This window comes from Lithobates pipiens, unplaced genomic scaffold, assembly GCF_037356315.1.
Source record: "Lithobates pipiens isolate NorthernLeopardFrog02 unplaced genomic scaffold, aLitPip1_a1.2 Scaffold_22, whole genome shotgun sequence".
Lineage (NCBI taxonomy): Eukaryota > Metazoa > Chordata > Amphibia > Anura > Ranidae > Lithobates > Lithobates pipiens.
Window position 1 is genome coordinate 318,789,598 of NW_027507784.1, and position 22,657 is coordinate 318,812,254.

The following is a 22,657-nucleotide window of genomic DNA, read 5'->3' on the forward strand; positions in this document are numbered from 1 at the left end:
GTGGCCATCTGTGCTCTGGTTCAAAGGATGCCTCCCCTGCTTTTAGTGGAATTGTTCTGGAAGAGGGGGCAGGACTTGAGACCTGAGTGGCAGGAAGCTCATGTGGAGAGCTCCGACCAATCAATTTGCCTCGGCAGAGGCAGTCCTCCCATATAAGCTGGGGTCACATGCTCCGAGGGAGGAGTTTGGCAAGAGAGGAAGAGAGCATGGAATCGCTGGTGTAGCCGGGGGGGGGGGGGGGGGACACGCCACGCGGAGAGGAGGGATGGAGAAGTCATCAGGAAGTAGGAACAAAGCGGATGAAGAAGACTGGGAGATTGACTTTCTGTGAGTGGAACATGGAATGTTGATTGGGAGGAAAAGTGAGAGGAAGTCCAGGGAAACAGTACTTTCAAAAGACTGAAGGGATGCTAGAACGTGAGTCATGGAAATCGGTGGTAATGGCCTGTGGCTCTAGGTTCAACACCCAAGGAACTCTAATCAGTCAGGCAAAGGGGATTATTCAGAGTGATTTCTTTTGTTTAACTTGGAAGTGCTGTACAGATGGACGTAGCAGTGAACTGGGGGAGGTAGAGAATCAAGTATGACTGGTGATATAGAAGTGTTCTAAAGAAGAAGGGCCTACGGGTGAAGAGTTATTCAGAGGCCGATACGTACTCTTCTACATATTTTTTGGTAAAAAAAAAAAAAAAAAATTGCAATTAGCGATTATTGATTATTGATTGGTTTGTGCAAAAGTTATAGTGTTTACAAAATAGGGGATAGTTTTATAGCATTTTTATTAATATTTATTTTTTTACTAGTAATGGCGGTGATCAGCGATTTTTATTGTGACTGCGACATTATGGCGGACACATCAGACATTTTTGACACATTTTTGGGACCATTGTCATTTATACAGCAATCAGTGCTATTTAAATGCACTGATTCCTGTGTAAATGACACTGGCAGTGAAGGAGTTAACCACTAGGGGGCAGTGTAGGGGTTATGTATGACGTTTTGTGGTTTTTTTATTGTAGGGGGGCGTGGCCTGGCATGTGACATCACTAATCGTCCTTCCCTATAAAAGGGAACAGACGATCGGTGACAGCCACACTAGGACGTACGGGGAGAGGTTTGTTTACACAGACCTCTCCTCATTCTTCAGCTCTGTGACCCGATCGCGGGACACCAGCGGCGACCCGCGGCCACGGTGCTCAGGATCGGGCCGGCGGCGCGCTCCCGACCCACGGCTGGGCACTTAAAGAATCACGTACAGGTATGTGATTGTGCCCAGCCGTGCCATTCTGCTGACGTATATCGGCGCGAGGCAGTCCTTAAGCAGTTAAGATCCTAATCTTGACTGTCTCAATGTCTATGGATGGTGGTGTGTATGGCAGTGGTGGTGATTGGCCGAGGAACTAACTCAGCAGCCCCCAAGGGGGTAGTGCACTACACTGACATATAATCACACACATAGGTTGGACTTGACGGACTTGTGTCTTTTTTCAACCTCACCTACTATGTAACTATGTAATGCCAAGTTATTTAAATTCCATTTCCAGCATCGGCCATAAACTGCGATATAGGCTTGAGGTGAACTGATCCTTTAAAAAAGACATGGTTATACACAACACATCCACACAAAATAGGCATAGAAAATCCTTTCAGACACTGGAAAGTTTTAAATCACAGTATGATCTCCCAACCTACCTCGTATTGCCTCCTGCGGCTGATGTAGTCAGTGTTGCGGTCGCTCCAGTCATACTCCATGCGTTCCTTCTCTTGTTGGTCCAGCCAGTAAAGCTCATTGGTGCAGCGTTGCATGTAATCCTGCAGGATGTTTAAATCTCGTTGGCGCTTCTGGGATGTACCCTGTGGCATAAAATGGAAGACTGTCACTATGGAGCCAAGTATGAGAACACAGGAGGTTCTGAAGGACTAGAGATACAATTAGTAATAGTATGATTTCCCCCAGACACATCAAAGTACAATGAATGTACTTAAAGCCTAGAGGCAAGAAGATGCATGAACTATGGTATTAGGAAGGCATAAAGAATGGCAATGAGGAAACTTTGTTCACCCCAAAAAAGTGGAAAACTTAGTGACGGTGAAGAGAGGTATCGGGTGATATTAACAATGGACAACAAGTGGCAATGAAGAGTGCTATCCAAAAGCTCCAAAGTACAAAATATGGGCAAAGGTAGGTGGACACACCGCCAAATGATGGAGTTCAGGTGTTTCCAGTGAAAGGTACTGTTAATGCTACAGCTAAAGACATTTTAAACAATAGTTTTTTTTCCAACCTTGTGGTAACAGTTTGGAAAGGCACTTTCCTACTCTAGCTTGCCTGTGTCCCTGTGCACAAAGCCAGGTCCTTAAAGACATGGTTTTGGTGATTTTGAGGTGGAGAAACTCAAGTGGCCTTTCCAACTCTAATGCCGCGCACACACGACCGGACTTTCCGTCAGACTAGGTCCGATGGTCCTCCCGACGGACTTTCGGTGGCGTTCGGATGGACTTTATGAACGAACGGACTTGGCCACACATGAACGGACTAAGTCCGTTCGTAAGTCCGTCCGTTTGGAACTTGATGATGTAAGTGGGACTAAACAAGGAAGTTCAATAGCCAGTAGCCAATAGCTTCCCTTGCGTCGTATTTGGTCCATTGGCACAGCACACAGACGAACAGTTTTCCTGATTCTGTCGGAATTGAGTCCGTCGGATAGATTTGAAACATGTGCTATTTCTAGGTCCCTTGCATTTTTTTTTCTGGAAAAACGATCGGACTAGCCCACATATGATTGGATTGTCTGATGGACTAATCCCTTCGGACCTAGTCTGCCAGAAAGTCCAGTTGTGTGTACGCAGCATCATAAACCCTTTTTGGAACACCAATTGTGAGACAAGTATTCTCACTCAACCTCAGTACCTAACCTCAAAAATGTGAAAAAGAAAGAATAGGCACATAGGATACCCAAGGTACGATTGATGGATAAGATATGGTTAAAAGAAAAAAAAAAAGCGTAAAGTCCAAAGTTCGGGAGAACCGTGATGAGGGGATAAAACAAGTTCAATGCTTAAAGTCCAAGGTTCAGAACCATACTGAAAGGGTTAAAATTCAATATAGTCCATACACCAGGACTAGCTTTTTCTCAGGAGCAGAAACAGACTCTGGATTTGTGATAGCAAAAAGAACAAGAGAAACACTTCTAAGTGTAGACTGTAACAAAGTTTAATAAAATCACAAGTAGAACAACTCACAAGTGATAGGAGACTAGAAGGCTCATCTGTATAGAAATCCCCATAGGGGATCGCCACTGCACGGTGGTAGGAGCTGGAGAGAACCCGATGCACAGCCGCTGGCGTGGACAACTCGCATGCAATGGGAAACTGGAAGGCTCATCAATATGGAGGTCCCCATGAGGGTGGGGGGGGAGGTCCCCACTGCCTGGTGGTAGGTGCTGGAGGGAGCCCCATGCACAGCCTGCTGGCATGGATGAGGAAGCCAGCCAAACCCATCTGTAATGGGGAACAAGGGCTGGAGTGCGCCGTGGAACACACGATCAGCTCAGTGACCTACCACTGGGCAGTGGTGACCCCTCCTATGGGGACCTCCATACTGATGAGCCTTCTAGTTTCCCATTGCATGTGTGTTGTTCACACCAGCGGCTGTGCATCAGGTTCCCTCCAGCTCTTACCACCGTGCAGTGGCGATCCTCTATGGAGACTTCTATATTGATGAGCCTTCTAGTCTCCTATCGCATGCGAGGTGTTCTACTTGTGATTTTATTAATCTTTGTTACAGTCTACACTTAGAGGCCCTTCTTTTGTTCCTTTTGTCCTAACCTCAAAAATGCTTACTTGGCTTGATGACACAAATTCCCACAGACACACTCTTATATGGAAAGCCATTTCAGAAGAGTGGATGCTGTGCCAAGATGCAACTAGAGGGCCAATGCCTATGGCTTTGAAATGGGATATCTAACAAACTCCTATACAGTAGCCAGAAAGAGTATGTGAACCCCTTAGAATTACCTGGTTTCTGCAGTAATTTGCCAGAAAATGTGATCTGAGCCTCACCTCAGGCCGCGTACACACGGGCGGACTGTTCGCCCAACTAAGTTCGTCAAACAATCCGACAAACAGTCCGTTCAAAATTTGCATGAACGGACTTGACCACACACGATGAGCAGACAGTCCGCTGAAAGCGTGCGCGATGACGTGAACGGCACGTACGACGGGACGAGAAATTCGACGTCCAATACACTGCAATGCAACCTTCGCCGTGTAAATCCTTTCTGAGCATGCGCCAAACTTAGTCTGTCGAACTAGCCTACACACGAGCGGACTGTCCGCTGAAACCAAGTTTGGACGGACTGTCTTACGGAAATTCCGTAAGACTTTGTTCGTCAGACTGTCCGCTGAAACAGTCCGCTGAAGCCCACACACGAGCGGATTGTTGGGCGAACAGTCCGCCCGTGTGTACGCGGCCTAAGACTCCATACACACTATTCGATTTTGTGCAGATTTTTGTCTTCAGATTTACCAAAACCATACAATATGGAGGTCAAACCTTAAGAGTTTCAATTTGTATGCAATCAGGCAGGCCCTTGCACTACATGGTTTTGGTAAATCTGAAGACAAAAATCTGCAGAAAATCGAATAGTGTGCATGGGGTCTTAGTCACAGCAATAGACAAACTTAATGTGCTTAAGCTGATAACACACAATCCTAAATTCTCAGGTCTTTATTGAAAAAACCCATTAAACATTCACAGTACTAGAGGAAAAAGTAAGTGCACCACACACAAATTACTTCAGCAAAAGGTATTTGGAGTCAGACGTTTGCACACCTAGAGTCCAAATAAGGAAATGAGTTGGGAGGTGTGGTTTAGAGCTGCTTTGATTGATAAAGGGCACGCAAACATTTTAAGACTGCTGTTCATAAGAAGCATCAGCTGATATAAACAATGTCTCGCAAAAAGGAGCTCTGAACACATATGATCAAGAGTAGTTCATCTGCATTAGGCTTGAAAGGGATACATAGCAATCTTAAATGTTTAGGCATCCATCAGTTGACAGTTAGACCAATTGTCTATAAATCGAGACTGTTTAATACTGTGGCTACTCTTCCTAGAAGCGGGCACCCAGCCATGATGACTCGCAATGCACAACACAGAATCCTTAATAAGATAATGAAGAATCACAGAATAACAGCTAAAGGCTTGAATACATCACTGGAACTGGCAAACATCCCTGTTCATAAGTTTACTATAAGTAAGTCTTAGAACAGGCAGGGTGTCCATGGCAGAACAAAGAGACAGAAGAAGGCGCTGCTCTCCAGAAAAAAAAAACATTGCTGTGCACCAGGGCTGGTGCAACCGCTATGCAAACTAGGCAGTGCCTAGGGCACAGCCACGGTTGCTGGTCCGCCAATGTCCCACATACTGCTGCAGGACTGGATGATGTTAGCTGGAGATGAAGACGTCTCCAACAAACATTTGCCATTCTGTGAACAAGAGGTATGCAGCCAATGAGGTGCTGCGCAAACTATGCTGTGCGCAACATTACTTCTTCCCAGCTCCCCAGTCAGTCTTCTAACCCCTAATCTTGAACGTTGGCAAGGGGGTAAGAAAGCATCCCTGCATAGAATGTATTTTCAGCCTTTATTTTTTATTTTTTTTGGGGGGGGGGGGGGTGCAAGAAACTGGTCTAGTGTAGGGTTATCAAAAAATTCTACAGGATAATATCAGGGTGGCTGTCTGCCAGCTAAAGTTAAATAGAAGTTGGTTGATGCAGTCTAAACATCAGGTAAATCCACAAACCGCTGCAGAAGAAGAAAGTACATCTTTTGGAGTGGTGCAGTAAGAGCCTGGACCTTAACCCCACAGAGATGCTGTAGCATGACCTCAAGAGAGCCATTCACACCAGACATCCTACAAATGTGTCTGAGCTAAAGCAGTTTTGTAGAGGAATAGTCAGAATTTCCTCTTGAAGGAGGTTGAAGGTCTAATCCAGAGTTTCTAAAGTGGTTGCTTGAAGATATTGCTGCCAAAAGGGTTCCACCACCTATTAATTCCAAGGGTTCACTTACTTTTTTCCTCCAGCACTGTGAATGTTTAATGGGTGTGTTCAATAAAATCAAAAGAATTTAGAATTGAGTGTTATCAGCTTAACCACATTGTGTTGGTCTATTGTTGTGACTTAGGTGAGGATCAGATCACATTTTATGGCAAATTTACTGCAGAAAACCAGTTAATTCCAAAGGGTTCATCTACTTTTCCTTGCCACTAAGTGTGATGGTAAAGTGTCGCCAAACTTTGGGCCGTATAGTGTAACTTCATTAGTGGTAATACAGGAACCTGGTCAATGGTATTAAAACGAAATCACTAGTGCAAATAAAGAGGCATAGAGTGGTTCCTGGTACTAGTTTTAGCAGTCAACTGGTATGATCAGTGACAACCAGGATCCTTGACTGGGGACACTGGAAGGTAATGACTATGTGCTAGAAAGAGAAATGACCAGTGGCAATTAAATGTCAAAATGGCACAAAACAATTGGTTCTTACCAAGAGTTTCTGATATTTGACTTGTAGTCCGCTGATGTAGTCCTGCCGGGAAGATAAAAGCAGTTAGTGTGATCAGTTGCACATGGACATGCACCTACATTAACGTGGAAGCCTCGCCATAATCATGCCCACCTTGTCGCCGTCTTTGTTAATGTGGTCTCCCAAGGCCTTGACCTCATTGTGAAACATGTTGTGCTCCTTAATCTGCTGATCCAGGTTGCTTAAGTCGGGGGCAAAGCTAGTACCACTGAGTTGCTCCTGTGGTAAAATACAAGAAGAATATGATATGTACAAACAGGAAATTTTGTAAAATAATAATAAAAAAAAAGCTATTATTGCAGAGTGGGAGAGGGAGGCAGAAATAATAAAAAAAGTGTATTTAAAGTCCTGCTTTAAGCCTTTAAGCAGTGTAGAGGGAATGTTTCTTCATAGGCAGCACTTCCAAAAATGGTGGCGGAAGGTTGATATTTTGCTTGAGCAGGGACTGGGTATGCAAGGAGGAAAGCACCAGAAACAGAACATATAAAGTCAAGATTCAATTTTAATCAGACCCATGTCATAAGAAAAACATGTTTTGGGGGTTCATAGGGTCCTCCTTTCATCAAGTGTTACTCTTTCAAACAAAGTGTGTACCGGTGCAGAAATTGGAAAAATCCCGAGTAGTCAGATGCAGGCTCTGGAATGATCATCAGACAAACTAAAATTTTAACAGTCCAGTACACATTTTAGTTAATAGTACCAGGCCCTGATGAAGGGCCAACAAACCCCTGAAACAGGTTGGCTTTTTTGAGTCTGAACAAAATGAAATCTGGACTTCATACAATTCTGTTTTTTCCAGCTTTCCTTTTTGCATTCCCAGTTCCAGGGGCGGACTGACAGCTCATGGGGCCCCCGGGCAATACGAGATTATGGGGCCCCCAGGCAATACGAGATTATGGCGCCCCCAGGCAATACGAGATTATGGGGCCACACAGTAGACAATCGCACAGTATACACAGACATGTTTCTATTGGCTGAGAAGGTACTGGAGAGGTGGGGCAGCTATAATCTCAGGCAGTGCCCGAGTGGCTCAATGGACAGTCTGCCCCTTCCCAGTCGCTGCTTCGAATACAAAAAAAAAAAAAAAAAGAAAGGTTAAAGAACCTGCCACCCAGATTAACATAGCCTAATACTGGTGACTGGTGGTATACCGCATGCTTCTTACCATCTTGTCGTCTATGACTTTGCTCCAGTTTACTTTTGGGGCCTCTACGGAGGTAAACTTCTGATTGTAGACCTGATCATGCTTCTGTCTCTGGCTGGCAAGACGTTCTTTCAGCTGCCGGATGCTAATGGGGAACAATTGACAGTCACTAGGGGTACCACAGAACAGAACACACAAAAACAGAGTCTTAAGTTTAAGGTGGGGTGTCCATAGTCTACTGGTGAAACCATCATGATGCAGTGCATAGGCAGGCCATATTATAGCAAGGGTCCTAATCTGTGCACACAAGAATCTGTACTTTCATACATCCTCTATCTTTTTTAAACTAATGTGCTATAGTATGCCGATTGCATAGTTCTTGGCCTGGAGAGGAATACAGTGCTGACCCTTTCATGAAAATGCTATTTGCTTGGTTGTAATGACTCAGATCAATGGCAACCGGTCCCATCACTCCTTGGCAAATAGAAGGAGAAGAAATGGAAACAGTGACAGATTTTATCTTCCTAGGCTCCAAGATCATGACAGACAGTGACTGTAGCCATGAAATTAAGAGACACTTGCTTCTTGGGAGGAAAGCAATGGCAAACCTAGAAAACATTATAAAAAGCAGAGACATCACTCTACCGACAAAGTGTCGTATTGTCAAAGCTATGGTATTTCCCAGTAGTATCCTATGGCTGTGAAAGTTGGACCGTAAGAAATTGATACTTTTCAACTGTGGTGTTGGAGAAGACTCTTGAAAGTCCCTTGGACGGCAAGAAGATCAAACCAGTCAATCCCGAAGGAAGTCAACCCTGAATATGCACTGGAAGGACAGATCCTGACTCTGAAACTAGGATGCTTTGGCCACCTAATGTGAAGAGACTCGTTGGAAAAGACCGTGATGCTGGGAAACATGGAAGTAAAACCGAGAAGAGGATGACAGAAAGCAAGATGGATCGATAGCATCATCAAAACAATGAAGATAAAGAGGAAGTAAACCCTGATGGGTTTACTTCCTCTTTGATTCCCTGCAAAGGTAAAGCATAATGGACTACTATGCATCGCATAGTAGCCCATTATGTGTCACTTACCTGACACAGGAGCCAGCGAAGTCACCGCTGTCCTCTGTAGTCCGGAGCCTCCATCTTCTTGGTGGGTCTCGCTGTTCCGGCGCTGTCATTCATCGGAGCCGCGATGATGTCACTCCAGCGCATGCGCACGGGAGCCGACACTCGCGGCATATCGCCGTTGACTGCGGCACGCTCAGTGCTCCTGCGCGCTGCTGTCTACTGAAAAAGCGGTGCCTGTCTTTCGGCAAATATCTCCTAAACCATATAGGTTTAGGAGATATTTCTTGGACCTACAGGTAAGCCTTAATCTAGGCTTACCTGTAGGTCAAAGTGGTTTGTAAGGGTTTACAACCACTTTGAGCAAGCTCCGGGAGGCAGTGGAGGACAGAAAAGCCTGGCGCGCTATGGTCTATGTCTATGAGGTCACGAAGAGTCGGATATGACGGAACAACAATGAACCAGAACAAACGCTTAGATCAGGAATCAGACCTGATCAGCTCTATGATTTTTTTCAGTTGAGGGGCTCAAAGAGTGTGTACAATGGTAAGTCAGCAAAAGCAATTCCTCTTATTTCTATCACAATCGTTTTCCCTGCACCTAAAACAGGGTAATGTATACACTTGGCTCCCCCAGTCTGCCATTCTGCAGTCCGAAAAAGAAGTTACTCGGGCTGCAGAGAGTCTTATGACCATTCTCAGCACACTCAGTATCACTACACTACCAAAACAAATTCAAAGTGTATGCAAAGCCAATATTTAAAAAAAAAAAAGAAAATAAAAGGGAGGAATTGGAGCCCCTGATGAGTTGTTATTGCCGTTTCATGTAGCCCTGTTTATGGGCATAGTATCATCAGACTACACCATAGTGAACTCGGTCTTCCCCACACTGACCAGTGGTGCAGCGGATTTCTGGGATGACCTATGAAAATTTTATTTCTGTCCATGAATGCTATATGTTGGGTGGAGCACTACTTTTTACAAGTAGATTTCTTGCAATAGACATGCAGTCATCCTGTGTCTCTCTGTATCCTAAAACTGTCAATTTACAGCAACTGGAAGATAAACAGATGCAATATTAAGTCATCAGCTGTCAGTTTCCTCATCTATTTTGTTTAGACTCCGCTCATATTGTTCCTAATCTACAATGCAAATCTCTTATACGTGTTGCTGTTTTTCCTTTTTGTTTTGCATATGGCTCTGATCAGCCATGCTGGAAGCACAGTGTATTTTGTTTGTTCTTGGCTTGCATGCTGCCAGATAACCATCTGTCATAAGTACTGAAGATAGCAAAAATAAATAAAATCGACTGAAGTAAACAAGCTGCACCTATAGACATGTTCTTATTCTGTGCTGAGGGGTGCTATGTATGATGTATATTAAAGCTATAATTGCTTGAACCGCAGACACCTAATTTCCTCCTGCTCAGGACCACTCCTGAGGAAGTCTGTAAGAGGGCGGAGTCAGTGATGTCACTGAGCTTCCCAGAGAGACCAGGGATGTCCAAGGAAGAGGAAATGGGAGTGGAAGAGAAAGAGGACATGGGAGTGGACATGGGAGTGGAGGAGGAATAGGACATGGGAGTGGAGGAGGAAGAGGACATGGGAGTGGAGGAGGAAGAGGACATGGGAGTGGAGAAGAAGGAGGACATAGGATGGGGACGGCCAGTGGGCGGGCCCTGGGGAATGTTGGTGGTCAAAAGCTGCGTAAAGTGTGGGCAGATGTGGAAACTGAGCTCAGGGATAGTGAGAACACCTCAAAATTGGCACAGCAAGTTGGCAGATCTAGAAACTCAGCACAGGGATAGTGGGAGCCCCCAATAATGGGCACAGCAGGTATACAGGCCAGGGAACTCCGCCATGGAATAGTGTAAGCCCCTCATAATGGGCATAAAAGGTATGCAGACCCAGAAATCCAGCTCATTGATAGTGGAAACCCCTCAAAATGGCACAACATGTGTTTAGACCTGGGAACTTGTCACAGGGAGGGAGAGAATCCCTCATAATGGGCACACTAGTCATGCCCTGACGTTCAAGGAGAGCTTTTTAATGATAAAAGGTGGATATTTTCTAGAAAATTATTTTTTTACTGTATATTGTGACATGTCAGGAATTTTTTCCTGCTTTTACAGTTACCAAAAAGGTCCACCTAAAAGTCGTTTCTGTATATTTCTTCCCTATAAATGCATCTAGTGAATGAGAGGCTCCTCGTCCTATATAGGAACACGACTGACTGGCTACTCTGCCCGACCACCTGCCAGGGATAAAGTGTCCCTGTGAGCTCTATTTATGTCATCGGGATTCCTAATCGGCTCAACTTTGACCCTCATAAATGTAAAAAGTGGAAACCGGCTTTAGAAGTCTGAGAGGGGCTTCATCTGACAGTTTACCGCAGAGACGCCTTCATGGCGGCTGACATGAGGGGAGAAGACTGAAGCATGGGAATAGGACCTTGTCATATTTGTTAGGATATCTGTATCTCCAGAGGAGAATATTCTTTTGATTCATGTCCAAGCAACCACTATCTACAGAACAGGAAGTGTGAGGGGATCTACCAAACGGGGGACACAGGCAGAACTGAAATGTGATAGAAGTTAAAGCTGCAGTTTAATCTGCTTATAATTTTACCTTCTCTGGTTCCTCCTTTCAAGACATTAATGATATTTTTATAGAACTTTTTTGTATTTTCAGTAGATACTTTATTTAGCCCAGGTGACCTCATCACTGGGTTTCTACGCTTCTCTATGCAATGCAGAAAGATCATTGCTGGTAGGAGGGGCTGGCAGGGTGCTGTACATAGTTCCTAAAAACATCACAGCATCGTGCCTCATTACTCTTCTCAAGAGCTCTCAGTCCTGATGGAAGCATTGGGCTGGATCTCGGGAGAAGTCATGCAATCAATGCCTTGATGAGTGGATATCAGTCTGGAGGTGTGGGAGTATTCAGGTAGGTTGCATTTGCATGTGATTCTGGGTCTCCATGATTGAATGAACTGATACAATATATGAACAGGGCGAGCCAGGGACAGTCAAGCTGGGGAGGGCTAGATGATGCTGGATTTTCTCCATTCAGGATATGAGGTGGGAACGCTTTTTTCTACAACAGAGAAAGCAAAACCTCCCAAATTTGGTAAAAAACGGATGATGTTTTAACCATTCCCTGCTCTATCCAAAGCTTTAAATGGGTCATTCCAACCCAACCTGCTATTTTGGGTAGATGTCCACCATGCTTCCTGCAAATGCCAGTGGCGTGTTCCCAGGTACACCCACCATTACACAAGGCTCCGCCTTCCCTGTTGGACTTTAAAATTGTTATATTATGGAGAGAATGGAAACACCGAAAAGGTCTATGGGAAAAGAGTCAAGGAGGCGACCTCAATGCTGGAGCCCCTAATGAAGCCAACAAGTGACTCAACATGTCAGACTCCTGTCCATTTAAAGAGCACCAGTCATTTGTATAGATCCAGAATAGATGGCATGGGAAGCACTCACTCCTCCTGGATCATCTCTGCCTGCGGGTGACTGAGATGGCGAGCCAGCAGGGCATCCGTTTCCAGCACCACAACGAGCTTCTCCGACTCCCCGATGTTCTGGAGGGTGGGGTCCCTGTGCATTACAGGCTGGGAAGAGACAATCCTGTCCACATCCTGCAGGGAAGACAAAAAGGGATTAACTTGTGAACAGATTCATACAATCCACGTTGGTGGGACATTAATGGTTTTCTGATCTAATCGTGATGGATCAAAATGATAAAAAGGCTTTTACTAGGAACGGTCTGTGGTGCCTCCCAGTAACCAATTGAAATGCAGCTTGGGAAAATGCACACATTTTAATTAGATTGGTTAAAGGGTAGCAGACCCAAATACACCCAAGTATATACCAAATACCCAAGTACACAAGCTGCGTTGGGGTGCTGGTAAGAATAAATGGCACTGCAGAATTTCAATGCACAGAATGGGTATTTTCCCACCTTACTGCATGTGTTCCTATGGCAAAAAAACGTGCACAAAGCCTTGTGTTCTTTTGTTTTGTTTTTTCTTTTTCTCTATTTGATCATTTATTCTTTACTTTTGCTATAAATAAGTTACCTTTTTCTCTTTGGAAAAAAAACCCCCCATAAAATAATGCAGCTAAGGAGGAGTGTTCCCTGATCTGACTAATCTCAGCCATCCATGGGAAGGACTGCAGATCTCACATGGCCACTAGAGGGAGCATTTTTTACAGGGAGCGTTATGCCCCATACACACGATTGGACATTCCAATAAAACCATGGATTTTTGTTTGAAGGTTGTTGGTTCCAACTTGTCTTGCATACACACGGTCACACAAATGTTGACCAACAATTACGAATGTGGGAACGTGGCGAAATACAAGACGTGCGACGAGCCGATAAAAAGGAAGTTCAATAGTCATGTGCTATCTCCATTACGAGCACTAGTTTTACAAGACCGAGCGCTTTTGGCTCATACTTGATTCCGAGCATGCGTGGACTTTTTGTGCGACGTACTTGTGTACACATGATTGGAAAGTCCTTGAACAAAGTTTTGTTGGCGGAAAACTTGAGAAGTTGCTAGCCAACATTTGTTGATGGAAAGTGTGACAACAAATGTTCGATGGAGCTTACACACAGTCGAACTTTCAGCCAAGAAGCTCACATCCAACATTTCCCGTCAGAAAATCCAATCGTGTGTACGCGGCATTAGGGTTACAAGGAGAGTTAGGGTTACAGGGAAGAGTAGGGTTAGGGTTATGGGGGTTAATGTTAGGGTTACATGGAAAAATTGTGGTAGAAGTACCGGTAGGATTTCTGTTAGGGTTACAGGGAAGAATAGTATTAAGGTTCCAGGAAGGGTTAGTGTTATGGGGAGTTTATGTTAGGGTTACTTGGAAGATTAGTGTTAGGATTACAGGCATGGTTCATGGTTACAGGGAGGGGTAAGACTAGGGTTAGAAATTGATTTAACTCTTCAGCATCTACCAGAAATGTCATTATTGCCACCTCTTTCTAGGCAAACTGGGTTTTATACCAGCTTTTGGGGATGCTTGCCTGGAAGCTTTCTGTAAAAGGGACCATATACTCAAGTCCTGAACCCAGAATAAGAATATACACAGGCTTTTCTAATGGGGTGGAGCAAAGGGCTTTCCATCACTTTATTAAAGGGTTTCTCCACTTCAAAAAGATAGTATTTCTTTACTGTCAGTAAACGCAAAACACCAACTGGCTATGTTAAGTATTCCAGCTTTCCCTTTTATAGTTACCGACTCCATTTCCCCTATATTGGAGTCTTACTTCTCCTGCTGCATTCTTTAGAATATCAAGTCAAAGGAAGATCCAACAGGGACCAGGAGACCCTCTACAATGGCTTATCCAGGTGGGTGGAATTGAGAATGTGCAGAAGCCTTTCTATGGGAGACTTCAAGAGATAAAAGAAATTGGTATGTGATTTACCACACCTAATCTGAAATATCAGTTTTGTCAGGGCTGCCCCTTTAAGTAAACCAAAAGGCATGCTAACATTAAACACTTCTAGATAATAAAGGGATTTAGAAAGAAGTATAGAAAATCGTGATTATCTTCATGGGAGGTGTATAGAGGCGACAACCGATGAGGACGGGGGAGTTCAAAGTAGTAGATTGATGTGGGGCAAAGAAAAATGGAGTGGTTACCCACAATAACCAAATAGATATAATTTTTCATTTTATGCAGATATTGGTTATGATCATAAACTTAATTATTCATTAGTTATGAGAAAGATTTTATATTTCTTAATTTTTGCAATTTTTTTGGGTTATAAGAATATACATTTTATAGATTTTTATTTATAAATATTTTATAAAAATGTATTATATTTATAATAATATGTGAATCATTTGAAATGTTGTGTTTTATTATTATCATTATTTATTTTATTTTTACAAAATTTTTAACTTTTGTGTTTATGTTTTTTAGATGTTGGTGTTGTTTTTGTTTATTTTTACAATTTTATTTAGGCTACTCCTATTTATCATTATTATTTGCTTTATTTTGGGGTAGAATACAGATTCATTTTTTTTTTTTAATTCAATGTTGTTTATATTTTTGTGCACCGTTTGTTGGTATAAATAATAATAAAAAAAAAGGATTAACATAATTTATCAACGTATGTGATATTTATGGTAGGTTGGCCATACTGGTGGGCTCTGTGAACGACTTTTTTTTAGTGTTACTGCTACAGTTTTGTTCTACTCTTATTTATGTTGTTATTCACGCCCTCCTGGGATTCCCAGCCCCAGGTGTGACGGCAGGGTAGAAAGATGACATCATTGCTCTTTCTGATGTCATATAAGCACCAAGCAGGGTGAAGTTGATGCATATAAGCGCCTGCATGTTGCTGGTCACTCACAGCCCCCCCCCCCCACCCTCTCCTCCAAGGATTTTTAGGGTGTCAGTTACCTTCTGCAGCTTGGCGTCGGTGTCCACAATATATCGCTCCACTTGGTCGGCATTTTTCTGCAGCCGGTCGATGAGCTCGGATAGTTCCTTGTTGGAGGAGACCCTGTAAGAGGGGAGAGAAGGAGACCCAAAGTCAGCCAGGCACAACATGCTCAGAGCTCAGCAATCACACAGCTTTCGATGTTCTCCCACCCCTCTGCTTCCCACCCCTGGGCTGACAGAGCCGTGTGGATGCCAAGGGGGAGCTCAGACTGGATCCATGCCAGCTCATTAGCTGGTGACTCACCCAGCCTTTTGTATTACTTTCCAAACTATGTGTGTGCTGCAGCCAGGGGATCAGGCTAGATAACAGTGCGTGTGTGTCAGCAATGCCCCAATCTGTACACTACAAGCACCACTGTCATTGTATTGAATGCTTAGGCCTGGCCATCTTGGAACGCACGGTGTATATGCGGACTCTTCTGCTAAAGAACAGCTCTGGACACATTATATTATATATATATATATATATATATATATATATATATATATATATATATATATATATATATATATATATATACACATATACATATACATATATATATATATACACACACACACACACACACACACACACACACACACACACACACACACACACACACACACACACATACTCTATAGAAAAAGTTTCATGTTTCATGGACAAATTACCTTTAGAGCCCATTCACACTTGTGTGTTGTGGCAGCATGCACTAAATGGCACGTTAATGCACAGCAAAGCACCTGCTCCATGTGCAGTGCCATTCATTGTGAATGGAACCCCCAGTTTATTGTACAGTTGATCCCAATGCACTCCAACCTATTGTATAGTATATCACAGTGCATTGTAAAGTAGAACCCAATACATTGTATAGTAGAGGCCAACACACACACCAACGTATGGTATGGTATAGTAGAGTCCAACTCTCCTCAACGCATTGTACAGTAGCGCCTAAGGTACCTCAACATTGTACAGTAGCACCTAATGTGTTGTACAGAAGAGACCAACACGTCCCAAACACATTGTACAATGGAGCCCAACGTATCATACAGTAAAGCTTAAAGGATTCCAATGCAAAAAATGGTAGGAGCCAAATGCATCCTGAAGCAATGTACAGTACAGCTCCATGCACCTCAGCGCACTGTACAATATAGCCTAAAACGCAACAAACGGTAGAGCCAAAAGTATCACAATTACAGTACAACCTAACACATTGTACAGTAGAACCCAACACCTCCCAAAGCATTGTACAATACAGCCCTACACATTGTACAGTACAGCAGGAGCCAATGCATCACAACACATTTTACAGTAGAGTCCAACTCATTGTACAGTAGGGTCCAATGCACAGGACTATGTACACATATGGGCAGCATGGTGGCTTAATGGTTAGCCTTCTGCCTTGCAGCACTGGGGTCCTAGGAGGCTCAATGTATTGTACAGTAGAGCCCAACGCACAGGACTATGTACACATATGGGCAGCATGGTGGCTTAGTGGTTAGCCTTCTGCCTTGCAGCACTGGGGTCCTAGGAGGCTCAATGCCTCCCAATGTATTGTACAGTAGAGCCCAATGCACCCCAACTCATTGTACAGTAGAGCCCAATGCACCCCAACTCGTACAGTAGAGCCCAATGCACCCCAACTCCTTGTACAGTAGAGCAGATGCCAATGCACCCCAGCACATTCTACAGTAGAGTCCAACGCACCAGACTATGTATACATATGGGCAGCATGGTAGCTTAATGGTTAGCCTTCTGCCTTGCAGCACTGGGGTCCTGGTTTGTATCCTGACCAGAATAAAGTACCTGCATGGTGTTTGCATGTTCTCCTTGTGCTTAGTGCGATTATTCTGCGGAGTCCATTACAGGAATATACACATATATAAGGCAGTTGTACATCCTCTGACCATTTTACCCCATAGAAACCCAATTAGGACTTATTAAATCATCAGACATGTGAGATGTAACAGGACTCATTCAATATATACGGTCACATAGATTATTTTACCAGCATCCCACTTGTCATGTGATTTCTGGTATACAATTCTCACCCCACACTCCTCTGTCATGTCAAGACTAATACATACAATATGCATAGCTCCCAACGGTCCCTGATTTGGAGGGACTGTCCCTGATTTGGAGCAATGTCCCTCATTCCTCCTCATTTGCCCCTCATTTTGGTCCGATTTATATAGTTGTATATAAAATGCACTTTTTCCTCTTTCAAAAAGTGTTTTCCAGCACTAAACCTTTCATCCAAATTCAAAATTTCTGCATTTGTAAATTTTAAAAGCCAGTATAAAAAAAATAGAAGTGGTAAAAAAAAAAAGCACTTGTGGGTTTAACCAATCTTGTTTTTTTGTACAATTCTCCTTTAAGGGGGCGTGGCAAGGGGTGTGTCCTATGCCTGCATACTTTTGCTGATAGCCTGCATACTTTTGCTGATAGCAATAGGATTACTTACAGGCAGCGCCAAATGCATGGATGGTATAGCTGCATCTCCAGCCACAAAACCAAAATGGATAAGAGTGCTTAAGCTGAACTCCAGGCACAAATAAAAAAAAAAAAAAAAAAAAAACTTTCATTATTCCTCAAGACCCACAAAGGATATACAGTATATCCTCTTTGTGAGCAACAAATACCTTTGCAAACCCAGATATTAGCTTGTAAAATTAGCAGTGACATCACCACTGTGCAGTACATTGCCTGTGCAGAGAGCATATGTTGGGGAGTTGTGGGAGGGACACAGCAGGCCCCACCCACTACAGGCTGCCAGCAAAACAAAAAACGACAGAAGGGGCAGAGCCAAGACCAGTCACCCTGCACAAGAAGAGAGATCAGCAGTGAGTGGTCTTTATTACAGGAAGCTCCTTCACAGAGGAAAAGTCTCACACTGGATTACTGCACAGATCTGATAGAAATACACAAAACACACCAAGATTCCAAAAATAATACACATGATAAATGTATTTAGGCAATATTTGCTTATCCCCAGGGCTGCTGTTAGAAATAAGGGGCCCCATACTGCCTACCTGACAGGGCCCCACTTCCTCTCTCCCCACCCCCTAGAAAATATAAAATTCTATTTTCACTAAAATCATTATTATATGACATATTTACCAGCCCCTTCCCCCACTCTCCTTTCTGAAACACCCCCTTGTGTGCCCACAGCAGCTGCCTGCAGGAGAGAGTAAGGAAGCTGCCGGGAAAAGGGGGCGCACAGGGGAGCCCAAAAAAGCAGAGGGATGGGGGCACGGATGCTAGAACTGATCTCCCTACAGAACAGCTGGAGGGACGGATCAGAGGAGAAGCCAAGCAGAGCTGCAAGAGGAAGTAGAAGAGGATCAGTGTCTTCAGTAAGGCAGTAGTAGTTGGTCATCCTGCTCAGCAGGTGCCCGGCCCCCCATTTTGAACGGATGGGGCCCGGGCTCAGTACAATAGGGCTGGCTGGTACTGCCTCATCAGCGGCCCTGCTTAGCCTGGAGTTCAGCTTTAGGACTTATTTACACCAGATTCAGTCGATCGCGCTTTCAAATGCCAAAAAACGAAGGAATATGTAAGAAAAATGAACGTATTTCAATTAACCTAGTTTACACCACTGCAGTGCTTTCATGTGAGTTTAATGACCACCTAACACATAGGGTGGGCATTAATGCCCACATGTTGCACTTAGGTCTGGCTGGGCAGATGATGTTTATGTGCTGAGAGCACGCTCACAGGGCAAAGGCCAAGCTGTAAAACAGACAGCTCTTGGGCCGGGACTAATGATTGGTAGCCGGTGTCCTATCAAATATGGTCCCCCATCGGATAGTGTCCGCTGTGTACTGCGCACACAGATTCCGAAAATATCAGAGGATGAACGGCGCCTGCACTGTGAGTCCAGGTTCTATCCCCGCCATCCAAGTGGACATAGAGTTAGAATAAAAAGAGCCGAGCGCAGCGAGGCCAAGCCCGAAGCATGGCGAGCGAAGTGAGCCTGCGAGGGGCCCTCTAATTTTCACAACCCTGTGTCCGCTTGGATGGGGGGCTAACACCTCCACTCATGGCGCACGCACCGTTCATCTTCGGAGAAGTTTCGACTGCCCCGTACTGCACATGCGCAGTACGGGGCGGACACTATATGATTGCAGGACCGGCTTCCAATCATGTGACCACTGTGATGCATGGACTGGGCTGTGCCACCTCAGAGTAACCCACACACTGCAGATACAGAGCCAGCCCACGGGAGACAACTGGGCCACTGCATTCCAATTGACATGAATAGGACTGTCTGCAGGCAAACTCTGCCCTCGCTTGGGCGTATGCTTGAGTACAACTGTGTGAACAAGGCATTAGAATGTATTGAAAGTTATTTTTCAAATGTCCTGAAAGCTGAGCTCCAGGCTCCTTCAGAAAAAAAATAAAAGTCAGCAGCTACAAATGCTGTAGCTGCTGACTTAATATTAAGGCACCTACCTGTCTAGGCATTCTGCGGTGTCCTCACCCGAGCCAATTCTTCAAAATCGTTTCTCGGGTGCTGCCGCTGCCATCTCGGCTACAAAACCGGCAGCGAAGATTTGCGGCTTCACATCTGGTTCCCTTCTGCGCATGCGCGAAGTGCGCTGCGCTTTGTGAACGGCACGGCTGCTGGGAAAGGAGGAGGGGGGGACCGGACTTCTGGGTGACTTCAGCCAAAAGTGGGAGTGTGTGACTACCAGAACCAGGTGCCCGCTCTTCCAGACAAGCAGAGCTTCTCGTATTGGGTGGAGCTCCACTTTAATATGCTGAAGCTTATACCAGATTCTGGTGATTGGGTTTAGAATGACAAAGCTCTGCCGTAGTTGGCACAATCTCTGCACCCAGGCTGGTAAAAGGTTAACTTTCCCAGATGCCCCAATAGTAAAAAAAGTGACAGATTACACAGCTGGCCCTGAGCTCGGTAAACAAGTGAATTAGGATATGCAGAAATAATAATTGAATTGCACCCTCCCTATTACAGCTCTTCATCCTCCTACGCAGAATAATGTCATCTCCAGCCTGGGATGAAGCCCTGAGCTTGTGGCTGGTGAAGTAGAGATACACGTCTGGGTGGAGCCCAAACATCCTAAAAATACCCTTCCTGGGACACCTTTACTTCCAGGTCTGAGTAATCTTGTTGCAAGAAAGTCATCTATTTTTTGGCTAAAGCCAACATTTAATCTGCTTATATTATGCCTTCTCTGGTTCCTCCCCAACAACCCCCACCCACCCTCCATATCCACATGCTAATGACATTTTAAAATAAAACCTTTCCATTACATGCCTTAGTTTTGATCCAGTGATACCAGTACTGGGTTTCTGCACTTCTCTATGCAATGCATGCAGATCATGGCTGGTGGGAGGGGCTGTACATATATGTTCCTGACTGTAATTTCACAGCACCCCGTATTAACTTCTGTCAAGAGCCCTCAGCCCTGATGCAAGTGATGGGATGGAGTTTTACCAGGGGCGGACTAACCATTCGACCACTCGGGCACTGCCCGGGGGCCCCATAAGGGTTGCCAGCTTCAGTAAAACCAGGGACAATATGTAAAAATCATTTTTTTTTTAATCTGTTTCTGAAATATCCCTTACTGACATACTTTTGGTCTAAAACTCCTGAGATTATAGCTGCCCCACCTCTCCAGTACCTTCTCAGTCAATAGAAACATGCGTATACTGTGTGTACATGTATGTGTATACTGTGTGATTGTTACTGTGTGTGTGTATACTGTGTGGCCCCATAATCTCCGATTGCCTGCGGGCCCCATAATCTCCTATTGCCCGGGGGCCCCATGAGTCCACCCCTGAGTTTTACAAATATCATAATGCCTTGATGGCTGGATGTCAGTCTGATAGAGTCAGCGTTCCTAGTAGGGTTGCCACCCGTCCTGGATTCACTGGGACAGTCCGGGTTTTGAATCATGTGTCCAGGTTTCAGGCCAAGGTACTAATTACCGCTCCAGGTGGTATCGCTTCTATTCACACCATCCTAGTAGTAGGAGATGAAGAGTGCCAGCTCAGCAAAGTCAAATGGCAGAAAATGGAAAAAGGATGGCCACACTCCAAAGTAAATCAGCAGAAAAAAATGTATAATGCCTTTATTGAATAATTATATGCTTAATCCATACATCAAAGTCACAGGTCATGATGAAACTGACGCGTTTCACACCGTTAAAGGTGTTTAACCATAGCTGTCACAGCTATGATTAAGCGCCTTTAATGGTGTGAAACGCTTCAGGCCACTCAGAGCAGACTGTGCTCCCCCGCTCAACTTAGGCATGCCCGGGCACACCCTAGTCACCCAGTGTGGTGCAGATTCCCGCTGCTGTCCGGGTTGCACACACCTATACATACCTCCCAACTGTCCCTGATTTCGAGGGACTGTCCCTGATTTGGAACAAAGTCCCTCATTCTTCCTCATTTTCCCCTCACTTTGGTCTGATGTATATATCTATCATAAAATACACTATTTATCTACCAAAAAAGGGTTTCATAGTGTTAAACGTTGTGTCCAAGTTGCATTTGTAAATTTCAAAAGCCAATATATGGAATAGTAGTGGTGCAAAAAAAAAAAAAAACAAACAGTCATTTTTTGCATATGAATTCTGCTTGTAAGGGGGCTTGGCAGGGGGTGTGTTCTATACATACTTTTGCTTATAAGGGTCCCTCATTCCCATCTCAGCAAGTTGGGAGGTATGCCTATGCTCCCCAACTAATCAAGTACCATAACCACCAAGTGCATAGGCCCCGCCCCTCCCTTCTCTCTCCTGCCTCCGAACAAGCGAGTACATCAAGGTAAGGGGGACTCAGGCGTAAGGGGGGCTCTGCGGACTCAGATTTAAGGGGGGCTCTGCGGACTCAGATTTAAGGGGGGCTCTGCGGACTCAGATTTAAGGGGGGCTCTGCGGACTCAGATTTAAGGGGGGGCTCTGCGGACTCAGATTTAAGGGGGGGCTCTGCGGACTCAGATTTAAGGGGGGGCTCTGCGGACTCAGATTTAAGGGGGGGCTCTGCGGACTCAGATTTAAGGGGGGGCTCTGCGGACTCAGATTTAAGGGGGGGCTCTGCGGACTCAGATTTAAGGGGGGCTCTGCGGACTCAGATTTAAGGGGGGCTCTGCGGACTCAGATTTAAGGGGGGCTCTGCGGACTCAGATTTAAGGGGGGCTCTGCGGACTCAGATTTAAGGGGGGCTCTGCGGACTCAGATTTAAGGGGGGCTCTGCAGACTCAGATTTAAGGGGGGCTCTGCAGACTCAGATTTAAGGGGGGCTCTGCGGACTCAGATTTAAGGGGGGCTCTGCGGACTCAGATTTAAGGGGGGATCTGCGGACTCAGATTTAAGGGGGGATCTGCGGACTCAGATTTAAGGGGGGATCTGCGGACTCAGATGTAAGGGGGG

The 22,657-nt window shown here is 44.8% G+C and overlaps 1 protein-coding gene across 2 annotated transcripts in view; it reads right to left on the minus strand.

The window, feature by feature from the left end:
• The window catches only part of PPL (periplakin), a 119,503-nt gene that overhangs the window by 34,158 nt on the left and 62,688 nt on the right, over positions 1-22,657 (minus strand). For both annotated transcript variants that reach the window (XM_077449459.1, XM_077449458.1), the window contains 6 exons: positions 15,233-15,335; positions 12,292-12,446; positions 7,754-7,877; positions 6,682-6,807; positions 6,550-6,591; positions 1,693-1,854 (listed from right to left, as the gene is read on the minus strand). In XM_077449459.1, the coding sequence (XP_077305585.1) occupies positions 1,693-1,854; positions 6,550-6,591; positions 6,682-6,807; positions 7,754-7,877; positions 12,292-12,446; positions 15,233-15,335 (712 nt within the window). The remainder of the gene's footprint in view (positions 1-1,692; positions 1,855-6,549; positions 6,592-6,681; positions 6,808-7,753; positions 7,878-12,291; positions 12,447-15,232; positions 15,336-22,657) is intronic.